We start from the raw sequence: 23,991 nt of genomic DNA on the forward strand, positions 1-23,991 counted from the left end.
TGTTAATGATGGTATTGGGACACACAGGGAATTCTCCTAGAGAAGACTCATATTCCCAGCTAAGAAACGAAGAGATTTAATTTTCTGAATGTGTCAGAAGTGGACAGGTGAATGTCAATGGATGTTATTTAAATGGACTTCCAGAAGGCATTTGATAAAGTCCCTCTGTTAGTTAAAGTTGAAGTTCAAGGGATTGAAGGCAAATAGTTGACCTGGTTAGGAAATTGGTTCAGAAACAGGAGATGGTGAGTAGTGATAATGGGGGCAGGTACTCTAATTGGCATGATGTGGCTAGTGATGAGCCACAAGTATCTGGGGCCTCAAGTTATTCACCGTAAGTAATGATGACTTCATGATGGAGTAGAAAGGCACTTACCTAAGTTTACCAATGGCACAAAGCATTGTAGATGGAAGCATAAAATTACAATAGAATATTATGGATTACCTCACGTGTCGGTGCAGACTCGATGAGCCGAAGGGTCTCTTCTGCACTGTGATTCTGTGATTAAGTGAATGGACAAAACTGTGGCAAATGTGAGGCCACCTACTTTGGACCTAAAAAGGATACAGCAGGGTACTTCCTGTATGGTGGAAATCTAGTAACAGTGGAGGCTCAAAGAGACTTGAGTGTTTAGATAGATGGACCATTAAACTATCATGAACAGGTACAGAAAATAATCAAAAAGGCTAATGGAGTGTGGCCTTTATAGCTAGAGGACTGGAATACAAAGGCGTGGTGTTACGACCGGGATGGGAGGAGTGCACAAATTATCAAGCCCCAATACTCCACAGGCTGTACCATGAATTTAAATGCTTAATTTTATCTCCAAAAGTTGTGTACTATACCTCTAGTACCTAGAAGAAAAGAGACTCTGTCCAGGCTTCTTTCAAAAACTCAGAATGATTAATTTATTTTAAAAACAAAACTTCTTTTAACAAGTTGCAGGTACTGGGTAACATACAATTGTAATCAGGAAGTATAACTATCTATCTCTTCCTAAAGAATTCCCCCAGCACACACACACACAGACATGCAAAGGACAAACAGATAGAGTCCCTCTGTAGAAATGGACACACGAATATACATATGAACATACATTCAATAAAATCACAGCTGATCTGAATGTAACCTCAGCCCCACATTGCTGCCCACCCCTGATAATCTTTCACCCCCTTGTTAATCAAAAATTTATCTAGAGCCTGCCTTAAAAATATTCAGACACTGCTTCCACCACCTTTTGAGACAGAGAGTTCCAAAGACACTCAGCCCTCTGAGAAAAAATTCTCCTCATCTCTGTCTTAAATGAGCGACCCCTTATACTTAAACAGTGACCCTTAGTTCTAGATTCTCACACAAGAGGAAACATCCTCTCCACATCCACCCTGTCCAGACCCCTCAGGATCTTAAAAGTTTCAATTAAGTAGCCTCTTACTCTTCTAAATTCCAGTGCATACAAGCCTAATCTGTCCAGCCTTTGGAGGATAAGCTCACAGGGCCTTGAGGCTGTCAGCCTGGAGCTCTCTTGTGAGACGATGGGCTGCTGGTCCCGGTGGACCCCTGAACGTTCTCACCACTTGTCTCTGCTTTGCAAGCCCAAATGCAGACCGTTTGCACTCAGACAAGGGCTCTCTGGCTACAGGTTGATAGCCATATCCAATTTTCGGCAAGGGTAGAGAGAGGGAGCCAGCCAATGTAGCCTTCTTTTCTCAGCTTGTTCTCCAACAAAACTGCCTTCGCAGCAAGCAGGTTCACAACTTAAATGTTTTTTCCCCCTCTCCCATATGATTGCCTTTTTGTCTCCCAGCTTTTCATTAATTAAAGTGTTTTGCAATTCAACACAACCAAACCAGTCTTTCTCAAGTACCATATAGACCTTTTTAAAAAAATCCCAGGTTAGCATCCAAATAACCAGGTCATGCCAGGTCCTTCCATTTTGTAAAATAAAACTTCAGTCTTGAGAGATATGGTTCTAACAGTAGAAGGTGTGCTTCAGCTGTACAAAGCCCTGGTCAGACCACATCTGGAGTTACTGTGAGCAGTTCTGACACCACACCTTAGGAAGGAGTGCAGCGTAGATTTATCAGAATGATGCAGGAACTCCAAGGGTTACTCCAATTACAAAGAGAAATTACACAGACTAGGATTACATTCCCTGGGATAGATGTTTGAAGTTTTCAGGCTGTTGAGTAGATCTGATAGGATAGATACAGAGAAATTATCTCTGCTGGTTGGGAAGTCTTGGACTTGGGGAGCATAGTCTAAAAATTAGAGTCAGGCCTTTCAGGAATGAAATTAGGAAACACTTCAAAAAGAAAAGGATGGTAGGAGAACGGAACTCTCCCACAAACACTAATTGATGCTGAATAATTTTTAATTTTAAATCTTGGATAGATTTTTGTTAGGCAAAGGTATTCAGGGATATGGACAAAGGAGGGTATATGGAGATAAGTTACAGATCAGCCATGATTTCATTGAATAGTAGAACAGGCTGGAGAGGCAAAAATTGGTATGAGTAGGTCCTGAGTGGACCTAAATAAAAGAACAAATTAGATTAACTTAAATATGTACCTAAAGAAGAATGTTGAGAAAAGCAAGAGTAGAAAATTGGATGGAATGGGACAAGTGACTGAGATTGACAGCATTTTGTTATAGCTGATCGTCTGCATAACTTTTCAGGTTACCTGCAGTCTGCCCTGTTGTCACTGGCTGACTAAAGATCATTAGTCATTTAGCAGTATGCTCAGGGAATAAGCTCAGTGGCAAAAAATAACCAGAATTAAGCTTTAACATGTGTGCATTGTAAGAATATAAATTTTACTGTTGGAAACAAAGAAATGAACATGGTTCTGTTGAAATATTCTGTTGCATGGCTAGGCTTTGTAGTAATTAGAACATTATATTTAAGTCAAACAGGTGGTTGGAAGATTGTGTTGTTTTTTGGACCTTGCTGTTTTTGTGCTTGTAAATAAGCTGTGGTTCAATTATACATTGTCATTTATCCAACTAAACAACTATCATATTGCTCAAAAAAGATTTTTTTGTCGAGACATTTCGTCTTGCACTCAAGGACAATTCACAAGAAAATACCAATGTCAGGGGAAACAACAAATTTATACTGTGTGAGAAGAGAGTGCTGAAGGTTGGCAAGTGGACTCAAGTTGACAAGTAAACTATCATATTAACATATATGGGAAAGAATATTTAGATCTAAATAGAACATATTCTGTAGATTAACTCCAGCTCAGCCCCAACTCTCTCAATACAGAATACTTAATCAAAATCTCAATCCATTAAGTCCCTCTGTTACTCCCCTGTTAAGACTGCCTGTTCACACACAATTTTGCAGCATCAAAACAGGATGTTTGGTACAACAGGTCCGTGCTGATGTTTATGCTCCATACAATTCAAATTTTCTGCTCCGAATCATTTGGAATTTTTTCCTTAATGGTGAGAATAAGGTATAAACTAGAAAAGACAAATTGGGGACCAATATTCATATGATATGACTAATATGTAGAGCAGTCTGTCTTGTAGGGTAATGAATAAAAAAGCTCTGGAATTATTTTCAAGATAAATGAGATCTGTAGCTTTCTGTGGGAGGATGAGCTTGATGCCCAAATGTCACTTTGATTTGATCTTATAATAACAGTGACTCAAAGGTTTGGATTTATTTTCAATATCCGGTTTCAAAGCTGACTAGAATTCCAGGTCACCAGTTGTTATTCAATTCTGATATAACCTGATTCACTTGGATAGTGAGCAGCAGAGCTCTCTGACACCACTGTCAGTGAGTTACATTTTATCTCTGGTGACAATTCCTTATCACTATAGTTAAATAGGAATAAAAAACCTAATAGCTTTGAGGATTGAACTGATTTCATGTCAATAGACTGAATCAGGAGGCTGCTTTGAATATCATGATATGACATGCAAAAACTAGGACCAGATTCACTGGAGCATTAAAGGGTTTATGGGAGATTTAATAGAAGTGCACGGTATTTTGAAAGAGTTTAAGGGGGGAAGAAAATTGCAAGATTGTGATTATTGATGCAGATTGTTAGGAAATAGAGACAGTTTAAGTAAGTTAATATTTGTAGGTGTTAGGAATGAGTTTTGGCTTTAAAGTTTAAGTTTGATTTGTATTTCTGCATCTGTGTGTTGAGAAAGGTCAACTTCAGTTTTAGTTTCACTCTTAAAAAGGTGCCTGCATTTATAATGCAGTTTTTATGACTGGAGGTAAACAAACAAGAGTCGGAGGATTGGGCTGTTGCATAGCAGTAGGGGTCCAGAGAGGCAGGTCCCTCCCACAGACACATACAGGAAAACTAAAGAAACAGCAGTTTTAAGTTCAGTTTGAAGCCAGGACCCCAGAAAGACTGGGCACTGGGAGAGGGAGCTGCAGATTTCCCAAAAGAACCAAAAGGTCCCAAGGCCAAAGGAGTGAGACAGAACCCTGGAAAAGGTCCTATTAAGTGAAGTCAAGATTGCGTGGCAGAAAGAGAGACTCCAAGCTTCAGATTTAAAGAGACAAAATCTGCAGAAAACAGATTTAAAGTGAGAACTGCTTGCAACAGGCAAGAAGGTCTAAAGAGAAAACTGAAGGCCTGTAACTCTTTGCTATGGGCATGTGATGCAGTTGTATACTCTTAACACTCCACTAATTTTTCAGCATAGAATCAGAATGTTTGGTAAAACAGCTCTATGCTGGTGTTTATGCTCCACACAATTCAAATTTTCTGCTCTTAGTCACTTGGAATTTTTTCCTTAATGATGAAAATAAGGGGCATAGGTATAATCTGGAAAAGGCAAATTGGGGACCAATATCAGGAAGCACTTATTCACATGATATGACTAATACTTGGAGTGGTCTATCTTGCAGTCCATGTTGTGTAGGGGTTCAAGAAGGCAGCTCACCATCACCTTCTCAAGGGCAGTTAGGGATGGGCAATAAATGCTGGCCAAGCCTGCGAAGCACACACCCGGTGCATGAGTAAAAAAAAATTAGGGGAGCATCACTGTGTCACATGCCCACAGCAAAGAGTTACAGACCTTCAGTTGTCTCTTTGGACCTTCTTGCCTCTCGCAGGCTGTTTTTGCTTTAAATCTGCTTTCAGCGCTTCTGTCTCTTTTAATTTGCTTTCTGCAACTTTTGTCTTTAAATCTGATCCTTGGAGCCTTTCTCCCTGCCCCTCACTCTTAACTTCATTAACAGGACCTTTTCCAGGATTCTGTCCTCCTTTTGACTAATAACACGCCATTATAATCTGTAACCTCATTGCCCAGCAATATCCCTTACTGTACCATTACCATCAAGTCGGGAGATCAACTTTGATTTAATGAGAAGTGTGGGAGGGCGTGCCAGGAGCAGCATCAGGAATATCTAAGCATCAGGGGCCAACATGATGTAGCTACAACACAGAACTACATGCATGTTAAACAGCGGAAGCGGCACACAATAGACAGAGTTAAGCTGTCCCACAATCAGTGGGTCAGATCGAAGTTCTGCAATCCTGCCACATCCAGTTGTGAATGGTGGTGGACAATGAAACAAGAAAAGACAGGAGAAGCCTCAATGATCGTCTTCCATCTTCAATTACAGCAGAGACTGGCAAGTCAGTGCAAAACACAAGGCTGGCGCTTTTGCAGTCATCTTGAGCTAGAAGTGCCAAGTAGGTGAGCCATCTCGGCCTCCTCATGAGCTCCTCAGTATCAAAGATGCCAGTCTTCAGCCAATTTCATTCATTCCTTTTTTTATTCATTCAAGAGATGTGGGCTTCACTGGCTAGGCCAACATTTATTGCCCATCCCTAATTGCCCTTGATAAAGTGGTGGTGAGCTGCCTTCTTGAAGCGCTGCAGTCAATGGTGTAGGTACACCCACAGTGCTGTTAGGGAGGCAGTTCAGGATATGGACCCAGCGAAAGTGAAGGAAGGGCGATATATTTCCAAGTCAGGATGGTGAGTGGCTTGGAGAGGAACTTCCAGGTGGTGGTGTTCTCGTGTATCTTCTGCTCTTGTCCTTCTAGATGGTAGTGGTCATGGGTTTGGAAGGTGTTGTCTAAGGAGCCTTGATGAGTTTCTGAAGTGCTTATTGTAGATGGTACACGCTGCTGGTACTGTGGGAAGAATTTTCCCATCAGTGAGCAGGGGCGGGGCCCGCTCGCCAACACATAAAATGACATGCAGTGACGTCGAGCAGGCGCCCCGACGTCACCGCGCATCATTTAGACCGGCTGTGCGCCCGCCGAACTGTCAAAGGCCTATTAAGGCCATTTAAAACCTAATTAATTCAATTTAATCAGCTGTCCGTCCAACCTTAAGGTTGGCGGGCAGGCGAAGAGCCCAGACAGCCTTCGCATTTTTCATGAAACCTCCTCCATGGGTGGGATGAGGTTTCATGAAGTGTTTTAAAATCTAATAAAAATTTATACATTCATTCTTTGACATGTCCCAGCTCATGTGATAATGTCACATGAGGGGACATGTTTTAAAAGTGTTACCTTTATTTAAAACTTTAGCACTGAAACAAATCTCCCGGAGGCACCTCTGTGCCTCAGGGAGATCTCTGCGCTCTTTCGTACACATGCATGAAAGAGCGCAGGGAACCTCTCAGGGAATCCACCACCCCCCTCCCCCCGGCTTGCACAGGGAGTGCTCAGTGCTTCTGGGTGAGCGCCACGCTGGGCGGGCCTTAATTGGCCCGTCCACGCAAAATGGCGGCGCGTCCTCGATCAGGGGTGCCGTTCGGGTTCGCGTCCGCCGCCGCACAACCCCCCCCGATGGGGGGAAATTTCTGGCCTGTGTGTTGACGGTGGTGGGAGTGAATGTTTGTGAGTAATGGGGTGCCAATCAAGCAGACTGCTTTGTCCTGGACGGTGTCAAGCTTCTTGAATATTGTTAAAGCTGCACTCATCCAGGCTAGTAGAGAGTATTCCATCACACTCCTGACTTATGCCTTGTAGATTGTGGACAAGCTTTAGGTGTCAGGAGGTGATTTACTTGCCACAGGATTCCTAGCTTCTGACCTGCTCCTGTAGCCCCAGTATTTATATGGCTAGTCCAGTTAAGTTTCTGGTCAATGGTAACCCCCAAGATGTTCATAGTGGGGGATTCAGCGATAGTAATGCCATTGAATGTCAAGGTGCGATAGATAGATTCTCTCTTATTGGAGATGGCCATTGCTTGGCATTTGTGGCGCGAATGTTAACTTGTCATTTGTCAGCCCAAGCCTGGATGTTGTCCAGGTCTTGATGTATTTGCACGTGGACTGCTTCAGTACCTGAGAAGCCGTGAATGGTGCTGTACATTGTGCAATCGTCAGCGAACATCCCCACTTCTGACATTATGATCGAGGGAAGGTCAGTGATAAAGCAGCTGAAGGTGGTTGGGCCTAGGATACTACCCAGAGTAACTCCTGCACTGATTTCCTGGAGTTGAGATGACTGACCTCGAACAACCATCTTCCTTTTTGCTATGTGCGACTCCAACCAGCAGAGAGTTTTCTCTGATTTCTATTGACTCCAATTTTGATAGGGCTCCTTGATACCACATTCGGTCAAATGCTGCCTTGATGTCAAGAGCAGTCACTGTCACCTCACCTCTGGAGTTCAGCTCTTGGTCTGAACCAAGGCTGTAATGAGGTTAGGAGCTGAGTGGCCCTGGCAGAACCCAAACTGAGTGTCAGTGAGCAGATTATTGCTCAGCAAGTGCTGCTTGATAGCCCTGTTGACCCTGTTTACAGGACACACCTGGGAAATTTTACACATTGCTGGGTAGATACCAATGTTGTAGCTATACTTGAACAGCTTGGCTAGGGGCAGAGCAAGTCCTGGTATTGCTGGAATATTGTCAGCCGTTTCTTGATATCACGTGGAGTGAATCGAATTGGCTGAAGACCACCTGTGGCTGGGGACCTCTGGAGGAGGCCGAGATGGATCATCCAGTTGGCATTTCTGACTGAAGATTGTTGCAAGTGCTTCAGCCTTATCTTTTGCAGTGATGTGCAGGGCTCCTCCACCATTGAGGCTGGGCATGCCCTCCTGCACTCTTCATTGCCCATCTTTGACCTGATACCATGTGATTTCATGGAGTCTGGAGTCGATTTTGAGAATGTCTAGGGCAACTTTCTCCTAACTGTATACCACTGTTCCACCACCTCTGCTGGGTCTGTCCTACCATGGTGGGATTCAAACTCATGTTCCCAGAGCATTATCCTGGGTCTCTGGATTCCTAGCCCAGCGACAATACCACTACGCCATCACTTTCCCATGTGATATCAAGAAACAGCTGAAGGCAGTGGTTACAGCAAAGGTTATGCGCCATAGCTGTGGTGTTGAAGACTTGTGCCCCAGAACTAGCCATGCCCCTAGCCAAGCTGTTCCAGTTCAGCCAGAAAACTGGCATCTACCTGACAATGTTGAAAATTGCCCAGGTGTATGTCCAGTCCTTAAAAAGCAGGAGTAATCTAATGCAGACAATTTCCACTCCATCGGTCTACTCTAGATCATCAGCAAACTGATGAAAGGTATATTCAGCAGTGCTATCCCGTGACACTTGCTCACCATTGAGCTCCTCGTCAGTACTCAGTCTAGGTTCTGGCAGGGTCACTCAGCTCCAGGCCTCATCCAAACATAGACAAAGGAGCTACATTCCAGAGGTGAGGTAAAAGTGGCTACCCTTGACATCAAGGCACCATTTACCTGATGTGGTACAAAAGTTGCTGACATAGGCACAGAGGACCACTGAATGAAAGCTCCCTGAAGGCAGAGAGTTGTCTCAGGAAGCTGAAGTCTTTAAAACCAATAAATAAATGTTCTTAAATCGTGAAAAAAATGTCCACACATCACAATCGGTCACCTGAACATATACACGATAAAATTGCTGTACATAGATTTTTATTTTTTTCATTTAATAATGGAAATCTCATCCTGCCCTTGGATGAGATTTCATGAAAAATGTAAAGTCCGCCTGGCCGATTCACCCATCCGCCAACCATAAGGTTAGATGGACCATGAAAAATCGGAGACAATTACAACTTTAATGACCTTAATAGGCTTCTTAACTGCTGGCAGACGCGCTTCCAATTTAAGCACGAGCCCATCGACCGAAATATTGCGCAAGCGTGGGATGATGTCGGGATACTCACCCGATATGATCATCACGTCCAATTGGGTCGGGCGCACACCTGCACGCCAACCTAAATATTCTGCCCTATGTTTCTGTGTTGGAATACTCTCCATTTGCCTGGATGAGTGCAGCTTGAGAGCATTCAAGAAGCTCAACACCATCTAGGACAACGCAGCCTGCTTGATTGTACCTCATTCTCTACCACATAGCTTCACTCCCTCCACCACTCGCAATGTGGCTGCACTGTGTACCATGTAGAAGATGCACTGCACCAATTTGCCCAGGTTTCTTCAACATTACCTTCCAAATCTATGACTTCTACCATCTAAAAGAAGAAGGGCACCAGACATATGGGATTAGAATGCTACCACCAGGTTCCACTCCAAGCCATACACCATCCTGATTTGGGATATAATGCTAGTCCTTCATTGTGGTTGGGTCAAAATCCTGGAAATCCCGACAGAACACTGGGTGTCCTGACCACTGTGGGTATACCTGCACTCCAAAGACTGCAGCACTTCAAGAAGGCAGGTCATTACAACTTTTTGAAGGGTGGAGGAACCTGGTCAGGAGGTAGGGCGGAGGGAGCGGCCGGCGAGGAAGTGGGGTGCATGAAGCAATGAGGGAGTGGGATGGAGTAACTCGTCAAGGGGGTGGGGTGGAGGGATCCGTCGAGGGGGTGGGATGGAGGACACAGCCAGGAGGTAGAGGGGAGGAGTGGAGGCGGTGGTGTGGATGGAGCTGGTGGGGTGAAGGGAAGCGTCAAGGGGCTGGAGGGAGTGAGTGTTGGGATGGAGAGATATGGCAAGGTGTTGGGGTGGAGGGAGCTGGCGAGGAGTGGGGCGAAGATCATGGTGAGGAAGTGGGGAGGAGGGGCAGGGCAAGGTGGTGGGCTGGAGTGGCAGGGCGAGGTGGTGGGCTGGAGCAGCAGGGCGAGGAGGTGGACTGGAGGGACAGGGCGAGGGGGTGGGGTGAAGGGACAGGGCAAGGAGATGAGGTGAAGGGCTTACCCTTGTTCTGCTATTATCACATTCTGCTTTCTTACCTTTATGCCACTATCGGTACTGCCATTAACATTCCCTTTGTCCTTTTGCTCATGACATCTTTGCCAATCTCTCCTGTGCCCCCACCTATCACTGGCCTTCCATCCAGCTCCACCCCACTTAAACAGTATAAATTTCATCACGTTTCTACTTCCCTTTAGCTCTGAAGAAGGGTCACACGAACTTGAAATGTTAACTCTGTTTCTCTCCCCACAGATGCTGTCAGATCTGCTGAGTTTTTCCAGCATTTTCAGTTTTTGTTTCAGATTTCCAGCATCTGCAGTATTTTGCTTTTATGTCAGCCTGTTGTTTGACTAGTCTGTGAGACAGCTCTCCCCCAGTAAGAAGGGCTTTGCAGGGTTGAAAGGGCTGAGTTTGTCTTGTCATTTCCGGTGCCTCGGTCGATGCTGGGTGGCCCATCCAGTTTCATTCCTAATTGACTTGTTTTTAGCGGTTTGTTACAACTGAGTGGCTTGCTCCGCCATTTCAGAGGGCATTTAAGAATCAACCACATTGCTGTCATCTGGAGACACATGTAGGCCAAACTAGGTAAGGAGGGCAGACTTCCTTCCCAAAAGGACATTAGTCAATCAGATGGCTTTTAAATTCCAGATATTTTATTGAATTCAAATTCCACCATCTGTATTGGGATTTGAACCCAGGTGCCCGGGGCATCCCTGCATATCTGGATTACTAGACTAGTGATAATACCACTACACCACCTATGCTCCTTTGATGTAGGTAGTTGGAGACACTGCCCTGAGGATTTGCTGCTTCCATGTGCTGGGACTGAGATGGTTGACCTTCAATCTTTTTTAATGTCACTTATGACTTCAGCCATCAGAGTTTTCCCCCAATTCCAATTGAGCAGTTTTATTTGGGCTCCTTAGTGTCAAATGCTCCCTTGATGTCAAGGGCAGTCACTGTCACCTCACCATTGGAGTTTAGTTCTTCTGTCCACGTTTAGATCAAGATTGTAATGAGGCTGGAGCTGAGTGGTTCTGGCAGTACCCAAACTGAGCATCGTTGAGCAGGTTATTGTTGAGCAGTGCTGCTTGACGACTCGCTCCATCAATTTACTGATTGGGACGAGGCAGATGGAGTAGCAATTGGCTAGGATACCTTGGCAGTTTCCCACATTGTGCAGATGCTATTGCTGCAACTGTGCAGAATGAGCTTAGCTAGAAGCATAACAAATTCTCAAGCACATTTCTTCAGCATCATAGACATAGAGGTTTCCAGCACAGAAAAAGGCCCTTCGGCCCATCGAGTCTGCGCTGGTCAAACAAGTACCTATCATCGCAGCTGGGGTTGTCAGAACCTGCTGAATCCGGTGCACTCCGCCATTTTGTGATATTGTAGGGTAATTTGAAATAGCCGAAAACAGGCATCTGTGATGATGGGGACCTCAGAAGGCGAAGGATTATCCACTTTGGACTTCTGGCTGAAGATGGCTGCAAACACTTCATGTTATCCTTTTTCACTTGAGTGCTGGGCTGGGTTCTGCCATCATTGAGAATAATGAGGTTAGTTAGTTGTTTAATTATTCACCATTCACAACTTCTTATAGTGGGACAACAGAGTTTTATCCTGAGCAATTGTTTGTCGAATCTTTCTAACATGCTGCTTTTGCTGTTGATAGGTTTTTGACACCAAGGAAATCGGGGGATGTGGGGATAAGGCAGGAAAGTGGAGTTAAGGTGGAAGAACTTATTGGATTACTGAACATGTTTAAGGGGCCATATGGCCCCCCTGCTCCTATTTCTTAGGTTCTTATACATTCTGCATTGTTTGGTGTGATGGTGATGAAGGAGTGAGGGATATGCCAAGAGTGTGAGGTCACAGATTGTGATCATATGCAATTCTGTTGTTGCTGATGGCTCAAAGTGCTGCATAGATGCCCACATTTTAACTGTTAGACCTGCACTTAGTCAACCCCACTTAGCACAGTGGTGTGTCACATAAAATGGTGGATTTTAAAGATGGGACTGCAGCTCCACATGGACTTCCCCGGTTTTCATGGATGGACACATGTAGCAGACAGACTGGTGAGAGCAATATCAAGGAGCTTATTCCCTTGTGTTGATCTTCTCAGCACCTGCAACAAATCCAGTCTTGCAGTTATGTTCTTCAGAACTTGGTCAGTGATGGTACTGTCAAGCCACTTTTGATGATGAATATTGAAGTTCCCTAACCAAAGTGCAACCTGTGCCTTTACCACCCTTAGCACTTCCTCCAAGTGGTGTTGAACATCGAGAAGTACTGACTTAGTAGCTAAGGAAGGCGATAGTTGTTAACCAAGATGTTTTTGGTCTGTGTTTAACTTGAATTCATGAGACTACATGACGTCAATGTTGAGGACTTTAAGGAGCCTTTTCTCCACAGCTAAATATCACTGTGCTTCCACTTAAGTGGGTCTGTCCTGCTGGTGGGAGAATGGCGGGATAATGGGGAAGCCTGGGGCATTGGCCGACAGCTATAATTCTGAGTATAAAATTATGTTGTTTCTTGAATAGCTATCCCAATTTTGGTAACAGTCCCCAGATGTTAGTGAGAAGAGCTTCATATGTTTGACTGAGCCAGAAGCCATTGGTGCATGTGCAAGGGTACAGAGTTCATAATAGGAGAGGAAGGCACTGTAGGCAACCAAGAGACTTGAGTGCAAGCTGTCTGTCATTTTGGTGTAAAGAGAGAGAGAATGTCTTGTTTTTTAATAAAGAGAACAAAGTGACCAGTGCAATCCATACATTTAGTACTGAAAGTTGTGTTACAATTTGTGGTTTGTAACTCTGTCTTGGCATAACATCCACTGTGCCTTCCTGTGTGTTCCAGGCAACTGCAAGAGCAGCAACGCCAGAAGGAATTGGAAAGAGAACGCCTGGAGCGTGAGAGGATGGAACGTGAGAGATTGGAAAGAGAGAGGCTTGAACAAGAGCAGGTGGAACGTGAAAAGCAGGAGAGAGAAAAACATGAGCGTATGGAGCAAGAAAGACAAGAACGTGAAAGGCAAGAACAAGAGGAACTGGAACGACAAGAAAGGGAACGACAAGAACAACTCGAGAGAGAGCAGCTGGAGTGGGAGTTGGAACGAAGGATGTCATCTGCTGGTAAGTGACAAGTAGAGGTAAATGCAAGTTATGTGCTATTCACAGTAAAATGATCAGATTTGAAGCTACAGTATCCCTTTTTATTGGCCTGCTCTCCAACATATTCCACACAGGTTTGTTCATTTCATTGTGATTAAAAAGGGTTATTTTAATTTGGGTCAGTGATGCAAAGCTTAATATTTGATTTGCAGCTATATAGGCTCAGGGACTGGATAGTGAACCGGTTCAGTACTGGCCTGTATTTAAGCTAAAGGCTGGGTTTTGCAGTCAGCAGCGAAGGAACAGCACTCGTGGTTCATCATGCTGGCAGCTGTCCACAGACTTTTTGTGGGCTTTTGAGCAGCAACTTGTGTTATTAGATCATTTTCAGCATGGTACCCTCTACAGGGCATCTATTGCATAACCAGGGTGACCAACCATCCCTTATTTTATGGGATTGCCCCATAATCGAGCCCACTGTCCCACATTCCAGGTTGCATGCATTTGGAGCAGTTTTTCCCATAATTTGGACTTTTAAATTGCGTGCATGTGTAGTACCCTCTGTTTCTGTTTGCAGCCTCTCCCAGCTCCCACATGCCAGAGGCCCCCTTCGTTTTCTCCACAAAAGTTGATCACCCTGGGTATATCTGAATAGGGCATGCAACAGCAATGCTCTTTAACTAATCAGATTGAAGAACTCTCAATGACGCATAATATATTTAATTTGTGGTAAAATCAAGCAAAATGGAAAGCTGAGATGAGCAGAATGCCTGGAGCGTGAGTGAATGAAATGCGAGAACTTCAAAAGAGACTAGAGACAAAATGTGAAAAAAGTAAAGGGATTTTAATTTTTTAAAGGTCCAATGTGAATTAAATTATGAAGGAATGAGACTCCATGCGTGTAAAATTAACTTTTCCGAGCCAGAAGGTGTTTGAAAGTAATTTTGACTTCTTGTGCCTTTAAAAATTTACTTACACCTGAATACATTGGCCCTTACTGTGTTTGGGATGTTTAATAGTATTTGGTGGGTAAGTACAGCAACTTCGCGCATAGATTTTAATGACAAATCTAATAGTGAGGTAATGTTATAGCGCAACCTGTGGATGAGCAGGATAACTGAAGCAATAACTTCAACAATAATAGTTGAACTTCTCACATGTGAACTCTGGAAGTTGCTATCCAATTTACTCCATAATACTGAGAGTCTCACCGTTAATCTCAACGCACCATCTAAACCATTATATCCCTCGCTCACGCATTACATTGTTAACCTGGATTTGAATCTGCATTGGGCTGTATGGCAAGTCATTCTTGATGTTGTATTACTGCAATTTTGCACTTGTACTGTCAGGATGGTTCAAATCTCTGCTTTGTGAAGGCTGTTCAGATACAAATCATGTTATAAAATTGGGTAATCTTCATTTGAGAGTTCAACAACCTGTCTTTTGGTACATGAAGGTTACAATATAGTCAGCAGAATACAGTACAATCAAAAGTATGTTTAATGAAATTGTGTTTGGGATCATTATTTGGCAATGTAGGTAAAGATAAAGTAACTTTTCCTATACCTGACTTCCAATAACTCCTGATGCAGTAACAAGAGATGCCAGGTGGGGTAATTGAGCAAATAATGAAGAGCCATGGTTTCAGGATCCAGTCATCTACACGCACCTCTCAGCAGATTCAAGTGCCGTTGCATGCTTGTTCTTTCAATTAAGGAATGAGGCTTGTCAGAGGGCATGTTAGAGAAAACTGACACACTTTTAGCAGAAACATAAATTGTCAGAAAATATGATTTCCACATGTACAATGAGAGACTGCTATAGAGGTAGGTACGTCTGGTTGGGAAGTTGACTAGCAAGCTTGAAATTCAAAACAGTAAAAATTGAGGAACAATTTGAAGCTGTGGTATTGGGTGTGGGTTTCTGCATCTGTGAATCCCTGGAAGGGATACTGTAGCTGTGTTAAAAGTTTGCTTTTTGTTTAGAGAGATGCTGATTCATTGTCTCACTGAATGGATAATGATTACCCTTGGCTAATATTGATTTGTCTTCTGAATTGTGTATTTAACTGCGGTTTGCCTCACAGGACTAGCCATAAAGGGAGGGGGATTTATAACCTTGAATCATGAAGGAAACAACTGTTTACTGCAACCTTTGCTGCTGTAAACAATCCAAAAAATTACTTGTTCAAACACTATTAAAGGCCCAAGCTAATGTTCTGGGGACAAGGGTCCAAATCTCACTGCAGCAGCTGGTGAAATTTAAATTCAATTAGTAATCTGGAATTGTAAAGTTAGTCTCAGTAATGGTGACCATGAAACCATTGTCGGTTGTATTAAATGGCCATCTAGCTCACTAATGTCCTTCAAGGAAGGAAATCTGCTGTCCTTACCTGACCTGGCCTACATTTGATTCCAGATCCACAATAATGTGGTTGACTCTAACCTTATGTGGCAAGCCACTCAGCTCAAGGGCAATTAGGAATTGTCAACAAATGCAGGCCTTGCCAGTGACGCCCACATCCCATCCAAGAGTAACCAAAAGAATGGAAGCAGAAAATTCCACTTGATTAACATTTCTGAAGACTGAAATTGATTTGTGGCCCAATTTTTTTCTCATTATAATAAACTGAGTAAAAACACAGGTTAATGTTACGTCACACCAGAAAGACCCACTAAGTGCTTGCTTTGCCCCCTAGTCTGCTGAGTCAGCTGACCTCTGAAGGGAAACTACATTTGGCCTGATTGGAAGTGAAAAATCAGCCAGTGCTCCTGCTCCTGATAACTCATCAGTGACCCCTGCTGGAAAGTGCTCGAGTGAATGCTGATGTGACCAGATTAAGTTCACAGGTACCCAGACCCCTTATCCAGTGTCCCAAAATCCAGAAGGACCCAAAATGGCCACATTTGAAGCTGGCGCCCTGGGTGGCAATTTGAATAAAATCCTTCTATTTTTTTTCATACTTCATTTTATCTAGGACCCAAAATCCATAAAATCCCCATTCTCCACATCCGGTCTCGAGCTTCCTGGATATGGGGTCCGGTACCCGTAGTTATAATAACGCTGATGACCAGTACCTCAGCTTATGTATGAAGAATGGCTACTTTGGGTGAGATACTCAAGCATTACTCATGTCTGTGGAATTGGAACTGAAAGTTTGTGCCTCAGGAGAGGAAGACAGCAAATGTCTGGGCCTGTTCTCACCTGATGCCCACACAAGCATGCACTTTCAAATAGGGATTTTAAAAAAATTCTTTCATGGGATGTGGGCATCGCTGGCTAGGCCAGCATTTATTGCCCACCCCTAATAGCCCTTGTTCAGAGGGCATTTAAGAGTCAGACCAGGTAAGGATAGCAGATTTCCTTCCCTAAAGGACATTAGTGAACCAGATGGGTTTTTTACGACAATTGGCAATAGTTTCATTGTTATTATGAGACTTTTAATTCCAGGTTTTTATTGAATTCAAATTTCACCTTCTGCCATGTGGGATTCAAACCCAGGTTCCCAGAGCATTAAAAAAAAGCAAAAAGCTGCAGATGCTGGAAATCCAAAACAAAAATAAAATTAAAAATACCCGGAAAAACTCAGCAGGTCTAGCAGCATCTGCGGAGAGGAACACAGTTAATAATATCACCACCTTCAACACCTCTTTGTCCTTTTGTCTATGACATCTTTTGGCTATCTCCACCTAACACTGGCCCTCTATCCAGCTCTACTTGTCCCACCCCCACCTTAAACCAGCTTATATTTCACCTCTCTTCTATTTTTACTTAGTTCTGTTGAAGAGTCATATGGACTCAAAACGTTAACTGTGTTCCTCTCCGCAGATGCTGCCAGACCTGCTGAGTTTTTCCAGGTATTTTTATTTTTATTTTTGCCCAGAGCATTACTCTGGTTGTCTGGAATAATAGTCCAGTGAAAATACTACTATGCCACCTTCTCCCCTAAATCCCTGTCATCACTGGTTACTGATCAGGAATGGAGTCCTGGCCGATTTCCTTCTACACCCTAAGTCTTTAAGGCCCATTATTGGCTTTCTGGCTTAGATCAGCCATCTGGGTGTAGACCAAGAATTGAATGAGGAGAGACTGCTTTTTTTTAAAGGAAAGTGAGGATTAAGTGTAGTTTTCCAATATAAAGCTATGAAAACGCAGCAAGGAATTGATCTGTTCAGAGAATCTCTGATCAAAGCTTTTGTACTCCAGTGCCTATTGTGAAATTTGATCAAATCTATAGTGGTTCCTCTTTAACAAACCCAAAACAGAAGGAGCAAGCACTTAGACAATGCTGTGCATGTGTGGAGAAAATGCTAGCTCCTCATTATTGAAGAAAATCAACCAGTTGAAGCCTGGACTTTTTTGATTCAGTTTAAATTATTCGGATTGCTGTGCTGCAATTTGTGAAATGGGAATATCCAGAACCAGCTGTGTGGTCGCCCAACTGAACTGAAGATTTTGATTCTTATTTACGCAGATTGATTTTATTTTGTCCAGCACCTTTTGTTAAGGCTGTTGTGAAGTAGATTGCAACGAACTAGTATTTCTGTCGGTTTACCAAGACAGTCCTATGAGGCAAACTGCAGTTTTTTAAAACATGGTTTTCTTTCACGACTGACTTTGTTGCTATGTTAGCCACATTTTTTCTCTTCTTTCTCTCTCCTCTTGTCTCCATTTTGTGCTGCTTCCATTTCATTTCCAGCCTCATCTTTCGAATACAACACCCCACCTCCTGAATACAGTAGCTGTCAGCCCCCATCAATCCCTCCCCCACCTTACACAAAAGCTGTGTCTGCTGCCCCTGTCTCATCATTCACTCCTTCCTCATCTGATTCTGTCTCGGAGTATGCATCATTAGCTTCATCTAATTCCACTCCTCCAACCCCACCTTTACGTCACTCAGCATCTCGCTTTGCTACTTCACTTGGTTCTGCCTTCCATCCTGTCTTACCCCATTATGCAACTGTCCCCCGCCCTGTCCACAGAACCCCTGGACCGCCATCTCCCATCAGTGCTCCTCCATCTCTTCCCTCAGTCCCCAAACCAGTGGTCTGGTCTGCCACTAATTTTTCCCCTCTTCCACCTTCCCCACCTGTGGTTATAAGCAGTCCACCTGCCAAAGCCACAGGTCCTCGAGCAGTTCTTCCTGTCCCAACTCCCATCCAAATTCAGAGACCGCCATCACCTACTGGCTTTAATGGTCCACCAGATATTTTACCCCAACAAGCCCCAAATCCTGTCCAAGCTACACCCCCACCACCTCCGCCTCCTCCGCCTCCTCGTCCTCCATCTCATTTACCACTCTCAGTGACATCCTCTCACACCACTCCTGCATTATCAAACACCATTGTCCCTGTGTCTCAGCCTCCTGTGCCACCTCCTCCCTCTGCAGTCACTCCTACCTCCCCCAAGCTGCCTGCCTCTGAGAACTCTCACTCTCGGCTGGGAGACTCCTCGGCTCCTGAGCCAATCACCCAGGCACCCCCTCAGCTGGCTGAACCTACAATTCTACAGGGTAAGGCTTTCTCTCTGCTATAATCTTATCAGTTTTAGGGGGTGAAAAAAAAAGTTTGCTTCAGTGTAACCCAAATATTAGTTATGTGACTCACGTTTTCTACTAAACAATATTTTGGCTTTTTTATGGTTTGATGAAATATGCACTGTTAATGATGTGGAGTGCATTGGGACATCTGGTGGTCATGAAAGGTGTTTTAAAAATGCATGTATTTTTGCTGACAGGTGGGCTAAATAAATTGCACCAATTTAAGTTTTATTTCAGCATTAATTGAACATTATCTACTTGGTAAAGATCCTGGGTTATATTTCCATCTGTGCTAAGTTTACTGATACTCACTGAACTGTAAGGGTGTTATAAGTTTCCCTCAAAATCTTTGTGGAAGTGAGGGGAGAATCAGTTCCTCCTGATTGCTGGAATGTGCACAAGGCATGTTGAGAGGCTATGATAAATACTATGCCGGAAATCACTATATAGGCTTCCACGTGAAGAATGGCCACTTGGCTGATATACTGGTGAGTCTCACACATCCTGAACTCTCCTCCAGCAGGCCGGGAGTAAAGAAGAGGGGACAAAACTGACCAAACAAAAAACAATGAAGAATCATGCACCTTCGTAGTACTGCATTCAAACCACATGATATTAAGTAAATATTTAAGTCGAAACTATAGACAGGAATTGTATGTTATATGGGTATGCCGAAGAATGGTCACCATTGCTTTTATGATGTTGAATGGAAATTGTCTTTGGTAGCACCTGTGGAAAAAGATAGTTCCCAGACTTCAAATAAGCTGAATTTTCATTCTGTGCCTTGAAAGTTGCAAAATATTGCTTGATGTTTCACAACTATGCAATGGGGCTTCTTTCATGTATCTTGCATGTGATGACACATGACACTTGAAGGTCATCCTGAGTTATGAAAAAGATTCAACAAAGCAGTCCGTAGAGTTTTCTGAATTCTAGTACCCTCGCTATTGTGACCAATTATGCAACTTTTACAGCCTCGGTATTTTCACGGCCAGTTAAGTAATTTTACAGTGTTGTTTGTATAGAGGTCTCACAAATGGGATAAATGAATAGATGTTTTTGTGCTAAGATAAAAGCAAGATACTGTGGATGCTGGAAATCTGAAACAAAAACAGAAAATGCTGGAAAAACCCAGCAGGTCTAGCAGCATCTGTGGAGAAAGAAACAGAGTTAACGTTTCGAGTCCGTGTGAAGAAGGACCATACGGACTCAAAACGTTAACTCTGTTTCTCTCTACACAGATGCTGCTAGACCTGCTGAGTTTTCCAGCATTTTCTGTTTTTGATTCAGATGTTTTTGTGCTGCTGGTTGAAGGCTAAATGTTGACCAGAAGATGGGAAGCATTTCCGTGCTCCTTGATAACAGTACCTTGGGATCCATAACAACCCTTTGAGAGGGCAGATGGCTTCAGTTTAAAATCCTTTCCATAGCTGAAGTCCTTCATCATTGGAACTCTTTTCTGCACACACTCTAAAGCTTTCACATTCTTCCTAAAGTGCAATGCAATGCTCTAGTCGAAGCCACACCAACATTTCATAAGGGTTCATCACTTCCTTGTTTTTGAACTATGTGCTCCGCTTAATGAAGCCTAGGATCCTGTAATGCCTTCTTTGACCACTTTCTCAACCGCTATGCTGCCAATGATTTCTTCACACATTTTTCTTTGTGTTTTTTCATGGGATATGAGTGTCACTGGTAAAGCCAACATTTGTCGCCCATCTCTATTTGCCATTGAACTGCCCTTTTGCCCTTTACATTATTACTATCCCAGCTTACTTGGCTATTTCAGAGCTCATTTAAGAGTCAACTATTTGCTGCAGGTCTGGAGTCACATGTAGGCCAGACCAGTTAAGGATGGCAGATTTCCTTTCTTAAAGGCCATTAGTGAACCAGGTGGGTTTTTACGACAATCAACAATGGTTTCATGGTCACCATTGCTGAGATGAGCTTTCAGTTCCAGATTTTATTAATCGAATTTAAGTTCCATCAGATGCTGTGATGGGATTTGAACCTTTGCCCCCAGTAGCATTACCATTACAACACTGTCTCCCCCATGTATAGTCTCACTTCTTCTTTCTTGTATTTATAATCCTGACATCAGTCATATGCACACTTATAGAATCATAAAGGTCTACAGCACAAAAAAAGGCCTTTCAGCCCATCGAGTCTGTGCCGGTCAAACAAGTACCTAACTATTCTAATCCCATTTTCCAGCACTAGGCCCATAGTCTTGGTATGCCATGGCATCGCAAGTGCACATCCAAATACTACTTAAATGTTATGAGGGTTTCTGCCTCTACCACCCTTCAGGCAGTGAGTTCCAGATTCCCACCACCCTCTGAGTGAAAAAATTCTTCCTCACATCCCCTCTAAACCTCCTGCCCCTTACCTTAAATCTATGCCCCCTGGTTATTGATCTCTCCACCAAGGGGAAAAATTCCTTCCTGTCTACCCTATCTATACCCCTCATAATTTTATACACCTCAATCATGTAAAACAGGAAAGGTGGCCAAACCATGGCTTACAAGGGAAATTAGAGATAGTATTAGATCCAAGGAAGAGGCATACAAATTGGCCAGAAAAAACAACAGACCTGAGGATTGGGGGCAGTTTAGAATTCAGCAAAGGAGGAGCAAGGGATTGATTAAGAAGGGGAAAATAGAGTATGAGAATAGCTTGCAGGGAACATAGAAACTTTTACAGTCAGTTTTTACAGGTATGTGAAGAGAAAAAGTGCAGACAAATGTAGGTCCCTTACAGTCAGAAACAGGGGAATTTATAATGGGGAACAAAGAAATGGCTGACCAACTAAATACATACTTTGGTTCTGTCTTCACAAAGGAGGACACAAATAGCATACCAGAAATGTCAGGGAACACAGGGTTTATTGAGAGGGAGGAACTGAAAGAAATCAGTATTAGTAGGGAAATGGTGTTGGAGAAATTGATGGGATCGAAGGCCGATAAATCCTCAGGGCCTGATCATCTACATCCCAGAGTACTTAAGAAAGTGGCCCTAGAAATAGTGGATGCATTGGTGGTCATCTTCTGAGATTCTATAGGCTCTGGAACAGTTCCTACAGATTGGAGGGTAGCTAATGTAACCCCGCTATTTAAAAAGGGAGGTAGAGAGAAAACAGGGAATTATAGACCAGTCAGCCTGACGTCGGTAGCGGGGAAAATTCTAGAGTCCATTATAAAAGATTTAATAGCTGAGCACTTGGAAAATAGTGGCAGAATCGGACAGAGTCAGCATGGATTTATGAGGGGGAAATCATGCTTGACAAATCTACTGGAATTTTTTGAGTATGTAACTAGTAGAGTTGATGAGGGGGAGCCAGTGGATGTGGTTTATTTGGACTTTCAGAAGGCTTTCGACAAAGTCCCACAAATTAGAGTAGTGTGTAAAATTAAAGCACATGGGATTGGGGCTAGTGTATTGAGATGGATAGAAAACTGGTTGGCAGACAGGAAACAAAGAGTAGGAATAAATGGGTCTTTTTCCGAATGGCAGGCAGTGACTAATGGGGTACCGCAGGGATTGGTGCTGGGACCCCAGCTATTCACAATATATATTAATGATTTAGATGAGGGAGCTAAATGTAATATCTCCAAATTTGCAGATGACACAAAGCTGGGTGGGAGGGTGAGTTGTGAGGAGGATGCAGAGATGCTTCAGTGTGATTTGGACAAGCTGAATGAGTAGGCAAATGCATGGCAGATGCAATATAATGTGGATAAATGTGAGGTTATCCACTTTGGTAGCAAAAACAGGAAAGCAGATTATTATCTGGCTATAAATTGAGAAAGGGGAATGTACAATGAGACCTGGTTGTCCTTGTACACCAGTCGCTGAAGGTAAGCATGCAGGTGCAGCAGGTGGTAAAGAAGGCAAATGGTATGTTGGCCTTCATCGCCAGAGGATTCAAGTACAGGAACAGGGATGCCTTGCTGCAATTATACAGGGCCTTGGTGAGACCACACCTGGAATATTGTGTGCAGTTTTGGTCTACTTATCTGAGGAAGGATGTTCTTGCTATAGAAGGAGTGCAGCGAAGGTTTACCAGACTGATTCCTGGGATGGCGGGACTGACATATGAGGAGAGATTGAGTCGGTTAGGATTATATTTGCCGGAGTTCAGAAGAATGAGGGGGGATTTCATAGAAACCTAGAAAATTCTAACAGGACTAATCAGGGTAGATGCAGGAAGGATGTTCCCGATGGTGGGGAAGTCCAGAACCAGGGGTCACAGTCTGACGATATGGGGTAGACCATTTAGGACTGAGATGAGGATAAATTTCTTCACCCAGAAAGTGGTGAGCCTCTGGAATTCGCTATCATAGAAAGTAGTTGAAGCCAAAACACTATGTGTTTTCAAGAAGAAGTTAGATATAGCTAGCTCTTGGGGCGAAAGGGATCAAAGGATATGGAGAGAAAGCGGGAGCAGGTTATTGAGTTGGATGATCAGCCATGATCATAATGAATGGCGCAGCAGGCTTGAATGGCCTGCTCCTGCTCCTATTTTCTATGTTTCTATGTAAGTGCATTAACCCTCACTTTTCCGGATTGAATTCCATTTGCCACTACTCTGCCCACCTGACCAGTCCATTGATATCCTCCTACAGCTTATGGCTATCCTCACTATTTACCACCTTATCAATTTTCGTGTCATCGCAAACTTCTTGGTCATACCCCCTACGTTTAAGTCCAAATCATATATGTACACCACAAACATCAAGGGTCCCAGCACTGAGCCCTGCGAAACTCCACTGGAAACAGACTTCCTGTCACAGAAACATCCTTCTACCATCACCCAATCCAGTAGGACAGACCCAGCAGAAGCGGTTGCACAGCAGTACACAGTCATGAGGGAGTTGCCTAGGAATCCTCAACATTGACTCAAGACCCCATGAAGTCTCATGGCATCAGGTCAAACATTGGCAAGCAAACCTCCTGTTGATTATTACTTACCGCCTTCCCTCAGCTGATGAATCAGTAGTCCTTCATGTTGAACTCCAGTTGAGGATAGCAAAGCAACAGAATATATTCTTGGTGGGGGTCTTCAATGCCCAGGACCAAGAGTAGCTCGTTAGCACTGCTACAAGTCGAGCTGGTGGAACCCTGGAGGGCATATCAGCTAAACTGGGCCTGCAGCAAGTGGTGAGGGAACCAACAAGAGGGAAAAATCTATTTG

The 23,991-nt window shown here is 43.5% G+C and overlaps 1 protein-coding gene across 1 annotated transcript in view; it reads left to right on the forward strand.

The window, feature by feature from the left end:
• Positions 1 to 23,991, forward strand: part of enah (ENAH actin regulator) — a 519,571-nt gene that overhangs the window by 352,649 nt on the left and 142,931 nt on the right. Inside the window, exons 6-7 of the mRNA XM_078542818.1 lie at positions 13,002 to 13,276; positions 17,958 to 18,770. Coding sequence (XP_078398944.1) covers positions 13,002 to 13,276; positions 17,958 to 18,770 — 1,088 coding nt within the window. The remainder of the gene's footprint in view (positions 1 to 13,001; positions 13,277 to 17,957; positions 18,771 to 23,991) is intronic.

The sequence above is a fragment of the Cetorhinus maximus genome, chromosome 5 (genome assembly GCF_964194155.1).
Source record: "Cetorhinus maximus chromosome 5, sCetMax3.hap1.1, whole genome shotgun sequence".
NCBI classification, from domain to species: Eukaryota; Metazoa; Chordata; class Chondrichthyes; order Lamniformes; family Cetorhinidae; genus Cetorhinus; species Cetorhinus maximus.